Source organism: Pipistrellus hanaki (assembly GCF_964339955.1).
Source record: "Pipistrellus hanaki genome assembly, chromosome: 8".
Classification (NCBI taxonomy): Eukaryota; Metazoa; Chordata; class Mammalia; order Chiroptera; family Vespertilionidae; genus Pipistrellus; species Pipistrellus hanaki.
Genome location: NC_140510.1, coordinates 84,929,946 through 84,946,827, shown reverse-complemented (window position 1 = coordinate 84,946,827; position 16,882 = coordinate 84,929,946). Strand labels below are relative to the sequence as shown.

General features: G+C 36.6%; 1 protein-coding gene across 3 annotated transcripts in view; it reads left to right on the top strand.

Annotated features, from left to right (window-relative positions):
- Positions 1 to 27: 27 nt before the first annotated feature.
- The window catches only part of USP37 (ubiquitin specific peptidase 37), a 55,920-nt gene continuing 39,065 nt past the window's right edge, over positions 28 to 16,882 (top strand). For 2 of the 3 annotated variants that reach the window (XM_084891665.1, XM_084891663.1), the window contains exons 1-5: positions 28 to 217; positions 4,307 to 4,402; positions 8,130 to 8,353; positions 12,178 to 12,349; positions 14,047 to 14,147. In XM_084891665.1, coding sequence (XP_084747791.1) covers positions 8,198 to 8,353; positions 12,178 to 12,349; positions 14,047 to 14,147 — 429 coding nt within the window. In that variant the 5' untranslated portion in view covers positions 28 to 217; positions 4,307 to 4,402; positions 8,130 to 8,197. Of the gene's footprint in view, positions 218 to 4,306; positions 4,410 to 8,129; positions 8,354 to 12,177; positions 12,350 to 14,046; positions 14,148 to 16,882 lie in introns of those variants that run through there. The other variant, XM_084891664.1, reaches the window with a different exon arrangement.

The window sequence follows — 16,882 nt, the reverse complement described above, 5'->3', positions numbered from 1 at the left end:
TTGCGGGCCTGCGCGCACGCGCTCTGTCCGGTCGCGTCGGGTGTGCGTGCGTTGCGTGTTTGCGTGTGGTCACAGTTCCCGCCATCAGCCACTCTCCCGGACTTGGGGGAGCGAGCTGTTACCTCTTCTCTTTGGGTTCGGCGTCCCTTCCTTCCTTCCCCTCCGCCCTTCGCCCTCCGCGCGGACTCCGGCGCGGGCTCCGGACTCGCAGGCAGAGGTAAGGCGGGCCCGGCGAGCTTCTCCGCGGAGCCGTTTTCCGAGACTCCCCCCCACCCCTGCCCCGTGCGGTCCGCCCACTCGGCTTCCACTCCTCTGGAGTTGGCCCCGCTGCTGCTCAGCCTGCCCCGGCCCCTCGGCGCTCCCCGGCCTCCCCCGGCCTCCACGGGGCTGTCCCTGCGCCTTCCTCCGCTGCCCTGGTCTTCACTGTCACCCGCTCCCCCGCGGCCCGAGCCGGCCCCGTCCGCCCCCGGCCCCGGCCCCTTACCGAAGCCTGCTGCCTCTGGAGGGAACTTCGGCGGCGGTTACCGCACACCCACCAGGCCTCGGACAGGGTACCCTTTCCCTCTTGACAATTCTTCGCCTGCCTGCCTTCCTCTCCTGTTCATCTCTCACCAGAAGGCATGGGGTGTACTTGGGTCGTGCATTTGGTCGCTCCCCGACCCTAGACATCAGATCACGTTGTCAAGTTTACATACGTTAGGGCACGGACCGGGAAAGGAAATGATGATAATCCTGTGATTTCGGAAAGTTGGCCTGTAATCGTTTGGTGGTAGTTTTTTTCCCCTCCCCAAAAGTTTGGCTCTGCGTACATGCCTTTTTGGGGGTGGCAGTGTCTGAAAAGTACCTTCCTGGAGATAGCTAAGAGAGGATGCCAAGCGGACAGGTGTATATATATGCGGTTGGCGCTCAGAGGAGAGTTCTGGGCTGCACATATAGGTAAGTGTATGTTTGTTATCTGCCACCATGATGGTCATCAAAGCCATGGCTGTGGGTGACATGGCCTAAAGGGCGTTCAATGCTAGAAAAGAAAGGGGCCTCGGATGGAGCAGTGAGGGATTCTTGGCATTTAGTAACTGAATACAGGAATACAAGTCTTATAAAAGAAATGAAAGAAGTCATCAGTAGGGTTGGATTCTGCTCAAAGGTGAAGTTGAATGAGTTCTGAGAAGCCTGGAGAAACCAAAGTAAGTGATGGTCTTAGTGACAATCACTGGGGTAAAATGGAATATCTGGGGTCAGTCCTACGTCCTGTTCTATTTTATTCTTTCCTTTCTGCCCTAAGCTTTCAATTCCACCTGTACATTGATGACTGAAGAATTTTAAGCCTGCTCCCTTTGTTTTCAGCTCAAGATCTAAATAGCCTGTCTGATTGAAATGTCAGCTTTATTTTTTTCTTAGAAATTTTAAGTATAACATTCTAAAAATCAAAGTCTTAATCTTTCCCTCCATACCCAAGTTCTTTCTCCTCCAGTATCCCATGTCTTTTGTTCACTTACATTGGTTGGACACTTGAAAGCCATTCTTGACTTCTCCCAGGTATTCCTATCCTCTTCATCTTCTATTTCCAATGTATGTCTTGAATCTATTTCTGTACATTTTTAGTATCACTTTTCTAGTTGGAGCCACAATCCTCATTCACCTGGACTTAATGTCATCGATACCCTGTTTTCGAATCTGTAAAATGGGAATAAACATGACCTTATTGGATTGTTATGAGGATTAAATGAAGTAACCAGAGTATGCCCATGGCATTCAGTCAATAGCCAGTAAATATTGTTACTGTAATTGTTGTTATAAGTTAAACCACTCGATATTTTTCTGTCTGGTTGCCCTGTTTTCTTTCATTCTTGTTCCTTTCACTTTCTTCCCGAAACCCAAACAAAGCACATCACTTGTCCAGTGAGCAGTAACATGTCATTTCTCTGCTTAAAACAGTTCAGTGGATTTCCCATCACTAACTGTTTATTACATTTGGGGTAAAATTCAAAATCCTTGCAGTGGTCTACAAGACTCTTCATATTCTGAGTCTTTCCTGCTTTACTAGCTTCATCTTGCACACCCTCCCTTCCCTCTCGGAGCTCCAGGCACACTGCTTTTCATTTCTCCAGTTACACCAAATGATTTTCTACCACAGGGCTTTTACACATTTTGTTCTCTTTGCCTGGATTGACCCAGTATGATCATCCTTCACTTAACTCATTCTTCAGTTTTCAGCTTAAATGGTATTTTCTAACCTCTAACTCCCAAGTCTTAAATCCGGTACTGCATTATAATCATGCCCTGCATTTTCTATCATTTTTCAGAACTCCTAATTTTTATATTTATTTGTGTGATTACTTAAAGTCTGTCCCCTACTAGAATATAAGTTAGTAATTATTTTATGTCTCTTTTAAAAAAATTTGTTTAGTAAACTGGAGCTTGCTGTAAGAACCATCGTGTCTTTTGGAAGCACCAGCTTACGGATATTTTTGTCATTTGAATATTCACTCTGCAAACAAATTAATGAACACAAAAGACAAACAAACATTGGATTTTCCCTGCGTTTGGATGATTTTACATTCTTAATCATAAAACCATTCAGATTTTAAACAATTTAAGTGGAGATATAAAGTTTATCTAGGTCAACTTCTCTCTTTCAGCCATAACGCTAATATTATCTCTATGCATTTATTTTATGGGTCCTTTTAAGAAAAAAGCCCTTAGAAACTGAACAGTGGTTTATATATCTTAAGAAGAGGTTAAACTATGAGACCAGTGAGGATGATGTTTTCATAAACAGATAAAGGAAAATGTCATATTTAAGTTAGTGGCGGTGGATGTGATAGGAAATATTAAAATTCAGTAATTTGTGTGTATATAGAACAACATTTTTGTTGAGAAATAGAAAATAAAACATAGGAAGTGTATGAATGCCAAACAAAGAGCCATTTGGATTTATTTTATAGGTAGTGAGTGATGAGCTGTTAAAAACATTTAGGAGGAAGTTTCATTTAATCCAGTTGAGTAAATTCTAGTCTAGAGATAGGCTGTGGAACATTGCACCTATAGCTAACAGTACTGTATTGTACACGTAAAAATGTGTTAAGAGAGCAGATCTTGTGTTAAGTATTTTTTGTGTGTATGTGTGTTAAGTATTCTTAACACAAAAATTTAAAATGTTTGGGAGGGAATTGGCAACAATGGCTGTTATTTTGCAGGCGTACAAAAGAAGATAGGACAGGTCCTCCCTCCTCTCTCCCCCTCTTTCTGGAGAAAGTTAAGGAGACAGTTAGTGCATATTGTACTTTCTTTGGTAAGAGATAAAAGAAGTAGTTTTTTAGATAGGGTATAGGATCCATTGCTGGAATCACTTTCATTGATGAGGATGCATTATGGTAGTGGTTAAAAACATAGATTCTGATGTTAGGTTTACTTTTATCACTGACTGTAATCATGGATAAATTACATGATCTCTCTTGGCTTCACTTTCCTCATCTATAGATATTAATAACTGTCCTTTAGGGTTATTGTGGAAATAATGCATGTATGGTGCTTAGTAAAAGTGTAATAAATATTAGATTGGAGTGGTAGCAAAGTGATGTGTTTCTGAATTAGGGTAGTAGTTACAAAAAGATGGAGTTTTTGATAAATGAGGATGAGGTTAAAGCTGATTCTAAGATTTTTTGCCTCAATGATGGTGGTAGGACAAGTATTAGGGAAGCCTTTTGAGGGCATGGACTGTAGAATTTTCACATATGTATTCCTACCAGGGAGCTATCAAATTAGAGTAGCTCAATAAATGATTTTTTTAGAAGTGAACAAGTAAGTTTAAAGTTGTTTTAGTTTTCAAAGGGCAAAGATTTAGAGATGCTTCAATTTGAGAAAGAAACTAGTAAAGCTAGTTTTGAAAAAAGTAAAAACTAAGTTTATCAATCTTTTTAAATTTGTAATAGCACAGTGCTGAAAGTGGTGTTTTAAGACATAAAACATCATTATGTAACAATGTTTATAAAGACAACAAAGGATGTATTCTTTTTCACTGCCTTCATAGTTTCAAAATGTAGCAGGGGTAAACCAAGATACAAATGGATCGAGGTACAGCTCCTCCTGGAGTCCCTCAATTTGTCCACAGATAGGTCCCTAAAGTTCTGTTTCCTGTGTGTGTGTGTGCATCCTGAGATTATATTTTAAACTTTTTCAAGGTTAAATTTGTGGTTTTTAAATAAATTAAAAGGTTACTTTTTGTTGTATAAATGATCACTTTTAACAATCACTTTAATTTTGTGAATTGCATTGTTTTTAAAAGGCACACTTTTATTTCCTTTAGCTGAGGTGATGGCTTCCGAAGAACTGGGGTAGCTGCAGAATATGAGTAGTTCCCTTAGAAGATTGCATTGCCTTTGGCACAAGCATCAGAATAAAGGTGAATTGTGAGTATGTATAGTGGCAAGAATTAACCATTTTTTTCTTCTGTTTTTAGTAACAGTTTTTATGCTTTAGCATGTTTTGTTTTAACTACAGAATGCCCTTCTAGATAAGGATACTTTCAAAGCAGTATCTAAAATAGGAACATTTATTTAATTATTTTTAAGCTGTAGGTTTTTATTTTTTGTTAATTCTCACTGAAGGATATTTTCCCCATTGCTTTTTAGAGTAAGTGGAAGGAAGAGAGAAAGAAACATTGATGTGTAGGGAGACAGACACATCAATTGATTGCCTCCTGTGCACTCCCCACCTGAAGTGGGGATCAAACTTGCAACTTAGATATGTGCCCTTGACTGGGAATGGAACCATGACCCTTCAGTGCAGGGGCTGATACTCTGACCATTGAGCAATACTGGCTGGGGCTAAAATAAGAGTATTTAAATATCTGTCCAAGGTATAGAAACATTTTTGATATTGTTATTGAGCTTTCATAAAATGTTCAAGGTTGAATGGTAGTTTTAATAATTGTGAAGAAATTTAGGAAAAGGAGAATCTGAATGGTGTACTTAAAGAATGAGTTTGAGTTTTTATTATATTTCATCTTCCTAATATCACTTTGGTAGTGAATTAGCATTACAGAGTTCAGAGAAATCTTATCTTGGTTCCAGGTTTATAGGAAGTTTAACAGCTACTGAATTATGCTAAATATTGAAAAAGAAACTTAGTTTTTTTTTCTCTTAAGTAAGGTAAACCCTGGAAATATGATGATTATACAAAAATAGATATAGTTAATTCATTTAGTACAAGAGCAGTTGATGGACTAAATTGAGGCATTAAAAGTTTTATTTTATTAGTTCTGCCAGTTTTATGTCCTGCACCTTTCAGGGTTTCTTCCTTCAAAGAAAGAGGGGTTGCTAATAGAGAAGGTTAAGAAAATATTAAATGTCTGAAGTAAAATTTTATATATGTAATTGAAACTGCATCAAATATTGAAAATTATATAGAGAAACAAGTAACAATTAAGTTTTTATTTGTGATTAACTTTAGTGAACATTAAAATCTTCACCTTAAATTTTTGTTAAATGCAATTTTTAAAAACAAGGTGTTTTTGTTTGTTAAATATATTTTATTGATTTTTTTACAGAGAAGAAGGGAGAGAGATAGAGAGCTAGAAACGTCAGTGAGAGAGAAACATCGATCAGCTGCCTCTTGCACACCCCCTACCGGGGATGTGCCCGCAACCAATGTACATGCCCCTGACCGGAATCGAACCTGGGACCTTTCAGTCCATAGACTGACGCTCTACCACTGAGCCAAACCGATTTCGGCTGTTTTTTGTTTTTGTTTTTAGGAATTCAAGGTTAATAACCTCTATTTATTTTTGGTCTGTAAGGTACTGATTTATTTGCTATTTTTGTTGTTGTTGTTTACTCTTAATCTGGAAGCCCAGTGTATGAAATTTGTGTACCGGTAGGGACCCTAGGCCTGGCTGGCAATCAGGGCTCATGGCGGCATTCTGACTGCTGGCCAACGACTTCCTTTGTTCCATACTGCCTCCTGGTGGTCAGTGCACATCATAGTGAGCAATAGAATTCCCAGTCGAACTCTCGCAGGGACACTTTGCATATTAGCCTCTTATATATATGGATATAGATAGTGAGTTATTTCATGTATGTCAGACACTGTCCTAATGGAGATGTAATGATTAAAGGACATATTCCCTGCCAAAACCGGTTTGGCTCAGTGGATAGAGTGTCGGCCTGTGGACCGAAAGGTCTCGGGTTCGATTCCCGTCAAGGGCATGTACCTTGGTTGCGGGCACATACCCAGTAGGGGGTGTGCAAGAGGCAGCTGATCGATGATTCTCTCTCATCGATGTTTCTAACTCTCTATCCCTCTCTCTTCCTCTCTGTAAAATATCAATAAAATATATATTTTTTTAAAAAAGGACATATTCCCTGTCTTTAAATAACAGAGCCTAGATAGAGACAAAGAGGTAAACAGTTTATATAAAGTAAAGAATTTCTATAATATAATGTGATGAGCACTCTACTAACAGCACAGAGTATAATAGAAGAACAGAGAAACATTAAACAACGTCAATGTGGATATGGTGTGAGAGTAAAATGAAAGGTAGCTAGGAAAGCTCTTAAAGAAGATAATGTCTAAGTTGAGCCTTGATTTTATAGACAGGAGAAGAAATTATGGAGGATGGGGAAAGTACATAAAAATCCTATAAACATTGATGACAATGTATACATAGCATGAGAGCATGTGGCTTTTTTAGGGAAATTATAAGTAGTTCAGATGGCTGGATTTGGAGAGCTTGTTGGGAATAGAGGTAAGGAGGTCCTGAATCATGAAGGGGGTTTATGTCATGTTAATGAGTCTAGATTTTATTATGAGGGCAATGGGGAGTCATTGAATAATATTAAGGAAAAAAATAATGTGATTTTATCTGCAGCTCATTATAAAAATGTCTGGAAGGTGTATGGAGGTAGAATTGTCAGTACTCTGCCTTGACCTTCCATCCCCAGTCCAATATCAATAATCATCAAGAGAGAAATCAAAGATAACTCTCATTAAGAGCTGGGATCTATTTAATGCCTAATGTGTGTTATTTAATTCTCCAACACTATAGCATTTGCTATTCCTGTTTTTACAATTGAAAAAACAAATTGTTAGAAAAGATAAGTTATAAATTACATCAGAGCTGGTTCCTGATACCTCGACCTAGTATGTTTTGATGACTACTTTACTAAAGCTTTTCTAGGTTAGCTGTTTTTGCAGATGCAAAATTTAATGAATTTTAAAAAATTTATTATAAGCAATAATCTGTATTAGAGCAGTGTTTTTAGAGATTTGAAGTGTATAAATAAAATTTGTTTTAACATTATGTGTGATGTAATTTGATCTGAAGTTCATCATAAAGATAATTGGAAGGTATATGGATGTAGAATTGTATAATACACATGCTATTTGATAGCAAGAAGTTTGTTTGAGAAATTTGAATATTTGTCATGGATAAAATTGATAGTCTTTCTAGGAATGATAATATTAAATATAAATGATAGATGGTTCTTAGGAAGACAGATTATATTGTTAGTTTTTCCCCCCCTAGAAAATAAATGGTTTCTCAAATAATTCTGGGGGTTAAACTAATTTGATTTTTCTTATAGTTTTGTATTCATTTAATGTCTTCTAAACATGTGGCTATGCTTAGACTACTTGGTGATATGCTTTGATATTTTAGAAGGAATTCCATTCTAAGAAATGAAGTCAGATGATTGAAAATATATTTTTACTTATATGTGAAGTTCAAGATGTATTAGTATTTGTGAAAGAATGTAAAACTTGGTCACATTGAGAATGGAATCTTTAGTATTACCGATTAGCATGCCTTTAGTGGCACACTTTGATTTGTTAATGGTGCAAAATGCAAAATTTAGGCACTAATAGACACAGGTGCAAGACACATGGCAATGAAGAGAATGTGTATAGAAGTAAATGTTGGTTAGATTCAGACACTTAACATGAGTGACTGCTTTAGTTGTCTTTCTTATCCGTACCATCCAGCTAATCAAGGCCTTTGAGGATGCTTAATGAAATGTGGCTTATGGAAATGGAGAAAAAGACATATAAGATGGTTCACTAAATGTTCTCTTTCATACACTTATTTTAATCACTAGTAAATTGTAACTTTTAATTTTCTTTTTCTTTCTTAGAATCTGTCGGGTGAAGTTATATTTTTGTTTTATAATTTTGCTAGAAGCAATTTATTTTTAAAGAAAATATGTCTCCTCTGAAGATATATGGTCCTATCAGAATTCGAAGTATGCAGACTGGGATTACAAAATGGAAAGAAGGATCCTTTGAAATTGTGGAAAAAGATAATAAAGTCAGCCTAGTCGTTCACTACAACACTGGAGGAATTCCAAGGATATTTCAGGTACTACCAACTTTAGATTTGGAATAGATCTTCCATCACATCCTTTAGTGAATAGCTATTCTGTGCCATATTGAGAATCATGGTAGCCCTTCTAGATTAATAGTTCTTATTTTTTATTTCCAGGACACTGATACTGTTATGTTCTTATTTTATAAATTATTCAGCAGCATTATAGATAATATATAAAAGAGCTGCAAGTAGTCACCATTATTGAAAAGAAAGCTAGTGGAAGATGAGAGGAACTATCTAAGCTATTTTATTTTATTTTATTATTATTTTTTAAATATATTTTGATTTTTTACAGAAAGGAAGAGAGAGGGATAGAGAGTTAGAAACATCGATCAGCTGCCTCTTGCACACCCCCTACTGGGTATGTGCCTGCAACCAAGGTACATGCCCTTTACTGGAATCGAACCCGGGACTTTTCAGTCTGCAGGCCAATGCTCCATCCACTGATCCAAACCAGTTTCGGCTATCTAAGCTATTTTAAATACCACATTAGGATAACTTTATTCTGCCGAAGCCAGTTTGGCTCAGTGGTAGAGCGTCATTCTGCAGACTGAAGGGTCCTGGGTTCGATTCCAGTCAAGGGCATGTACATTGGTTGTGGGCACATCCCCGGTTGGGGATGTGCAAGAGGCAGCTGGTCGATGTTTCTCTCTCATTGACATTTCTAACTCTCTATCTCTCTCCCTTCCTCTCTGTAAAAAATCAATAAAATATATTTAAAGATATATTCTTAGTGTATATGATATATTCATTATTTAGTGTTAGCTTTTAATAGGACTTATTAGTGTTATCTTAATGTTTATTTTCAAAATAATCCTGCCAGAAAGGTGTATGCATTATTCAGGGATGGTAACTAAAAGTCATCCATCCTATACAGCTATTTTCTTGCCTCCTGGATGTCTCTAACCTGGGGGCGATCATGCCTTAACCTAGGTATGTACCCTGGTTACTGAGAATTGAACTGGCGAACTTTGGTGCATGGGATGACACTCAACCAACTGAGACACACCAACCAGCCAGGGCTAATTGTACACTTAAAGGGTCTCATTATTTTATTTCTGCAAAAAAATAGTTAACCTTGTTTTCACTTCTATGTTGTTTATCTTGTGCAGCCAACAACTGCTCATTTTTATATGAGTTGAAATTAAGAAAAAATGTTTGACTTACATTTTTCTGTACTTTAAAGTTCTATTTGTTCATTAGATTAAACAAAATATATTTATTCTAAACATAAAGTACCCTATTGAAGAACCATTTATAGAACTTTATGCTTGAGAACCTGAGGTGAGGTAAAATTGCCATTTATCTTTGCTTTCAACTGTGAAAATAAATTGCTTATGATTTTGTGTATCAAAGATATACAGTGTTTGTGGGCATCTGGTGAGAACTGGAAGACCTACTAAATTAAGAAGAGCTATTAGCTGGAGAGATAGTCCTTTTAAAAATATATATATTTTATTGAATTTTTTACAGAGAGAAAGAGAGAGGGATAGAGAGGTAGAAACATCAATGAGAGAGAATCATCGATCAGCTGCCTCTTGCACATGCCCTTGACCGGAATTGAACCTGGGACCTTTCAGTCTGCAGGCTGACACTCTATCCACTGAGCCAAGCCGGTTTTGGCTGGAAAGATATTCTTAAATAGATTAGAAGAATGACATGGTTACATGGGTAATGGAAACAATAGTAATTTCTGCCATACATGCATACCAAAGTGCCCATCTCAGTGAAAGATTTTTTTCCAAATAGAGATTTGATTTTTCAGTCCTCGGCCCAAATTAGCACTGAGAACATATTTAAAGCAAACATAGATCTTTAGGAGCATATGATTCTACCTGTGATTCAACCCTTTTCTCAGTTTTACATCAGGTTGCATTCAGCATTTGTTAACCACTTACAAATTGCTGTGGTGGGTACTGTAGTAAGGGCTAAGAATATAGAGCTGAATGATACACTTTTCCTCTCAAACTTAGAATCAAATGCATTCACAGCTGTAAAAATATTTCAAAGATATGTGATATTAAACAAAAAAAGATATATGGTATATAATCACAATGGAATGTTACTCAACCATTAAAAAGAATGAAATCTTCTCATTTGCAACAATATGGAAGGGACCTAGAGGGTATTATGCTAAGTGAAATAAGTTAAACAGAGAAAGACAACTTTTATTGTTTTATTGATTTAAAGAGAGAGAGAGGAGGGGAAGAGAGAGAAAAACATCTGTGTGTTGTTCCACTTATGCATTTATTGGTTGCTTCTTGTATGTGCCCTGTTTATGGACCAAACCCACAGCCTTGATGTATCTGGACGACACTAACCAACTGAGCTACCACACCAAGGCTTAACTTTCATTTTTTAAAAGAGGTATATTGATTGAAATAATGGTTTTATGTGATCTACTTTTCTGTTGCTATTAAAGCGTTCATTTATATTTTGGAGTTAAAGCATCTAAAATTAGTTATTGTATTTTGTGGAAAAAAATTCTACTCAAGGACATGAACTTAAGAACTATCACTTAAAATATAAATTAAGTGAATGGTAAAACTATTTTTTTTCATTCTTATCTGAATATTGATAACGGTAAATTTTTCCTAATCAAGAAATGAAATGCGATTACTTCCTGTTTTATGCTGTTCAGAGAGGATGTCTTCACAAAAAGGTAGCTTTAGAAACTTTGGTATATGCCTTCTGAGGGAGAGTGTTAAAGAACAAGTTTGCCTGATTGGCAGGAATTATTAGGTAATAAAGAAACCACAAAATATATTAATTCTAGGAAAAATTTCAGCCAAGAGAATAGAAAAGTTATCACTTGAAAGCACGTGTTCAGAGTCTGGAAGGGTATAAGACAAGTTACTGAACCAGATCTGGGGATTGGGAGAAGGAAGCTAAGATAGTTCTAGCTGCTCATGTTGTGATTGAATAAAAGTAAAATGAGCCTGCTTAAACAATTAAAAAAGGAAAAAAAAGATGTTCCTATATTGGTAAAGTTTTGTTTCAGTGTGTGTGAGAAAGTGGAATTCTTTTGAGGATTATAATTTGGATTAATATGTCCTTTTTACATTATAGCTATTTACACCATTTGCCAGATATGCTATAAGGTTTTGTTGGAAAGAAAAAGAAAGCCTCTAATCCACTATGGCAGCAGTCGCCAGCTGGTGGGCCTGGTCCGTGAGGTCCGGAAGGTTGGCAGCCGCTGGTTTAAGGAGCCCTTTGGAGCAGTGGTCGCCAACCGGCACTCTTCGAGGTCCGAAAGGTTGGCGACTGCTGCACTTTGGGCTTTCTAAACTGGTGATGGTAAAACCATCCAAACTCTGGAAATTAACTCACTTGGTCTTTTTAAAAATTAATTTATTTTTAAAGTTTTATTCAATTGATTGGGGTGGCATTGGTCAACATGAACATAGGTTTTATGTGAAGGTTTCTATGTTACAAGATTGGTTTATTGCACTGTTTGCCCGCTCCTGAAGTCAAATATCTTCTCCTGTCACTTTGTATTAGGACCCCCTTCTAACTCACTAGTTTTTATAACTTTGTCACTATACCTGAAAATATGCAACTTCCTGCCATAAAAACAAGACTGGTAGGATTACAATGAAAAATAAAATTTAATACTATGTGTTTGCCTCTTCTAAAAATGAAATCTTTTACTTAAATGTATCAAGAAGTAGGAACTATTTTTGGTTGGGGGGAAATCCTAATGTGGGGAAGAGTAAGAAATGTAACTTAGAAAGTATAAAGTTTAGTATTCATTATACAACATATACTTCATTATCATGTTTTTAATAAGATCATTCTCCTTTTGTGTTTTCCAGCTGAGTCATAACATTAAAAATGTGGTGCTTCGACCCAGTGGAGCAAAACAAAGCCGCCTCATGTTAACACTACAAGATAACAGCTTCTTGTCTATTGACAAAGTACCAAGTAAGGATGCGGAGGAAATGCGGTTGTTTCTAGATGCAGTCCATCAGAACAGACTCAATGCAGGTGAGCACTAACTATCCCAAGTTCTGACATTAATAGTTATAAAAGAATATTACTAGGCTGTAGACCAGTATCCCTGGTGAATATTTATGCAAAAATCCTCAACAAAGTATTAGCAGACCAAATTCAACAGCACATTAAAAGGATTACACTATGATCAAATGAGTTTTATTTCTGTAATGCAAGGATGGTTTAAGATACGGAAAAAAAAAATAAAAAATCAAACACCAAATTAACAGAATGAAGGACAATAAACCAATGTGATCATCTCGATGCAGAAAAAACATTTGATAAAATTCAGCGCCCTTTCATGATAAAAAATACTCAATAAACTAGAAATAGAAGGAAACTACCTCACCATACAAAAGGCTATATGTGAAAGCCTACGACTAACATCACAATGATGAAGACTAAAAGATTTACCTCTAGGATGAGGCGCAAGCCAAGGATGCCCTCTCTCACCATTTCTTTTCTTTTTTATGTTTCTAATCCTCAAGGATGCTTTTTCATTGGTTTTTAGAGAGTGGAAGAGAGAAATATCGATGTGAGAGAAATGCACCCATTGGTTGCCTCCTGCACGCACCCTGGCCAGGGGGGGAGCCTGCGGCCGAGGAGATGCAGTTGTTTCCAGATGCAGTCCATCCTGGGGAGCGCCTGCAGCTGAGGTGCATGCCCGTGACCAGAACTGAACCCGCAGGCCGACACTTACCACCGAGTCAAACCAGCTGCCGCCCCTCTCTCACCACTTCTATTCAGCATAGTGCCGGAAGTCCTAGTCAGAGCATCCTTTATTTTACACCAGCAGTTCTTATTTTGAGTTTATCCTATAAAAATTGTACCATTAGTGCAAGGGATGTCAAAGGATGTTCAGCATTATTTTCAATTTTTAAAAATTAAAACATTCCAAATGATCATCAGTGGGAATTAAGTATAAAATACCTTTTAAAGTATACAGCACTTTGAGTGTTCTTTATTGTTGATTTCTTTGGAATACAAGCCATTTCACTTGCTGAACTTAACAGAGAATGATTTGAAGTATACATTATTAGAAATATATCTGTCACTGGTTCTGACATGTCTTCTTGGCATTCATCCAATGTTCATACCATAGGCACATGGTGACTAACTTTTCTATAGTGTTAATTTCCAAATATTGATATAGGAGAATTTCTAGCATTTAATTTTACATTTAAAATTTTGTCCTAGCCCTAGCCAGTTTGGCTCAGTGGATAGAGCATCGGCCTGCAGACTGAAGGGTCCCAGGTTCAATTCCGGTCAAGGGCAGATGCCCAGGTTGCAGGCTCAATCCCCAGTAGGGCCATGCAGGAGGCAGCCATTCAATGATTCTCTCTCATCATTGATGTTTCTATCTATCCCTCTCTCTTCCTCTCTGAAATAAAAATATATTTTAAAAAATATATAATCCTCATAACAACCCTATGAGATATTTTAAAATATAAAATCTTGTCCTATTATATGTTTTCAAATTTTTGCATGTTATTTCATTTTTTTGTTTGAGACTGGCTCTAACTTTTAATTACTATTTATATCAAATGTGCTTTCTATTCAGAAAGAATTGGTTTATAAGCACTTGAATTTATTTCTGCTTTACTTCTGCAATGTTATATAATAATGATGGCAAATCTCTATATTAAAATAAGTGATTTGGGATTTTTTTCTTTTTTTTTCTTTTGCACTAGCCATGAAGCCTTCTCAGGGGTCTGGTAGTTTTGGAGCTATTCTGGGCAGTAGAACCTCACAGAAGGAAACCAACAGGCAGCTATCTTACTCAGACAATCAGGTATGTTCATTTGAGTCTAAAAGCTTTTTAAGAAATGATAGATATTCTATAAGGTAATTGCAGGAAGTAGAACTTTGACTAATGCCTAATAATTCTGGCTTTGTCATAAGGGTCTTTTCCACATACCTGAAATTTACCATCTTAGCTATTTCAGTCTCTTCAACTAATTTTTATGAACGCCTTTCTAAAATTTATCACTTTCTTCCCTACTTACATACAGTTTTACAGAACACAATTTAACATATGCTCTAGGTCTTATACCTTATGAACTGCAATAAAGTACAGTATAGTTTTTAAAAGCATAGCTTTAGAGTTGTATGTGAACTTGAGATTTGGTGCTGACATTTTCTAGCTGTGAGTCATCAGAGGAGTTCTTTTTTTTTTTTTTTAATATATTTTATTGATTTTTTTACAGAGAGGAAGGGAGAGAGATAGAGAGCTAGAAACGTCGATGAGAGAGAAACATTGACCAGCTGCCTCCTGCACACCCCCCACCGGGGATGTGCCCGCAACCAATGTACATGCCCTTGACCCGAATCGAACCTTGGACCTTTCAGTCCACAGACCAACGCTCTATCCACTGAGCCAAACCGGTTTCAGCAGAGGAGTTTTAACTATTCTAAGCCTTAGCACCCATCCGTAAAATTGAGCAGCAATGATATTTTAAGGGTTGCTGTGAGATAATGCATGTGAATACCATACACTAACAACCTGGTCAGAGTCTGCTGCTACTATTTCTGTGATGGTGTTTGTGTGTGTACTACATTATGACCTTTGCCCCCACACTATATGATACCAGACTCTTTTGTTGAAGTCTTCTGTTTGCTTTTTAAATAGTTTTTCTTTCATAAATATTCAGCCAGACATGAGAATTGCTATGCATTGTTGCAATATAGCGTTCCTATGTCTCTTAATTTTTTTTACAAAGGGAAACTGGGCATAAAGAAAAACTTTGGAACTGATTACTTTTATTTGGCTGTGCAGCGAGGTGATTAGTTAGTCTATTTACTGGGATAAGGAGTGAATAAAATTTTATTTTTGTTAGTTTGTTTTATAGGATGGGTGGGATTTTAGTTGAGGTATATTGACATTCAATAAATTGCACATAATTAAAGTACAGTTTGAAATGTTTTTACTTACATATACATATCCCTAAAATCTTCACCACAATCCAACCTAGTGTACATAGCCATAACCCTTAAAAGTTTCCCCATTCTCCCTTTGTTGTCCTTCCCTCCCTCTTCCTCTCTGGTTCCTCTCCCTGAGCCACAGCTGATTTGCTTTCTGTCACTGTAGATTAATTTGCATATTCTAGAGTGTATATGAATGGGATCAGTGTGTAATTTTTTTGGGGGGCAGGAGGTCTGGCTTTTTCACTAGCATTAACTACTTTAAAATCCACCCACTTACTAGTGTAGATAGAAATTGAAGCTTTTCGAATATTTAAATGTGTAAGCATTACTATGTATAGCAGAAGCAAATATTTATTCTCCATAAGTAATTCCTATTTCTAAGATTATAAAATTTATTTGAGGGTTGTGACTAGTATTAAATAAGGAAAGAATAAAATAGAATAGGTATTATACATAGTAAGGATAAGTATTGGTTTCTGAAACTTGTTTCATTTCTATTTACGTGTATGTGTAATAGGTTGCAATGTAAAGTGTCCTACTATAGGATCAAATAAGGTTGAAGATAATGCAAAACAGTTTGCATATAGTATACTACCAATTATATAACAAAAAGAATAAAATATTGATTTGCCTTTGCATAAAGGAACAATTAAAAAATACTTATAAGGAGTAGGAAAATGAGAAGTGGAAAAATGGGTGGATGGCATTGGGGTGATAATGAAATTTTTCAGCATATGGTTTTTATAAGAGTATTTTGGTTTTTGCATGGGTTTTTAATTTTTATTCTGAACTTTAAAAAAAAATCTTTATTGCTGAAAGTATTACATAGGTCCTTCTTTTTCCCATTAATCTCTTCCAGCATACCCTTGATCCCCCTGTATTTTGATTTTTGAATCTTGAGTATGTAGAAAATAAGTGTAATTTTTTAAATTGTTCACGCAGAGAACATCAGATTTTTTTCTTCCCAAATCTTAAGATTGTAATTCTGTAGAAAGCTATTAAGAATACCTTTCATTGAGAAATGACGTAGCTCTTAATATAGTTATAAAATATCAATTTGGCAGAGTGTTGGTAGAAAGCACTATTTCCCAAGGTGTAGCAAAAGTCAGTTTGGGAAACAGTTTATTTGTATTATTATTTATTAATTATTGTATTATTTTCTAGACAAACAACTAAGCATACTTTGCTCCACCCTGTTTGTTTTTTTTCAATTACATTCAAGAACATTTTCTCTTCAAATGTTCTTGCTGTGTCTTGAGGGTAGTAGAGTATTTGATTTAGCTACTGCCAGTGATCTCTATGTCACTATCATTTTCCCCATCATTACATATATTTGTTTCATTTTTCCAAACTGGAACCCCTTCAAAAGTCATAATGAAGTACATGTGACTTGGCATTTGAATTGTGGCAACCAAATGTCATTGTTGCTCCTTTATGTCACATCTATGTCATTTTAGGGCAGTCATACTGGGAAAAATAGAAGGCAGCAGGAAAAGAGGAAGACAAAAACTAAGATGGATTGACACCATAACAGAAACCATAAGCATGTTTCTACAGAAGCTGAGCAGGGCAGTGAGGACAGGACATTGTGGTCATCACTGA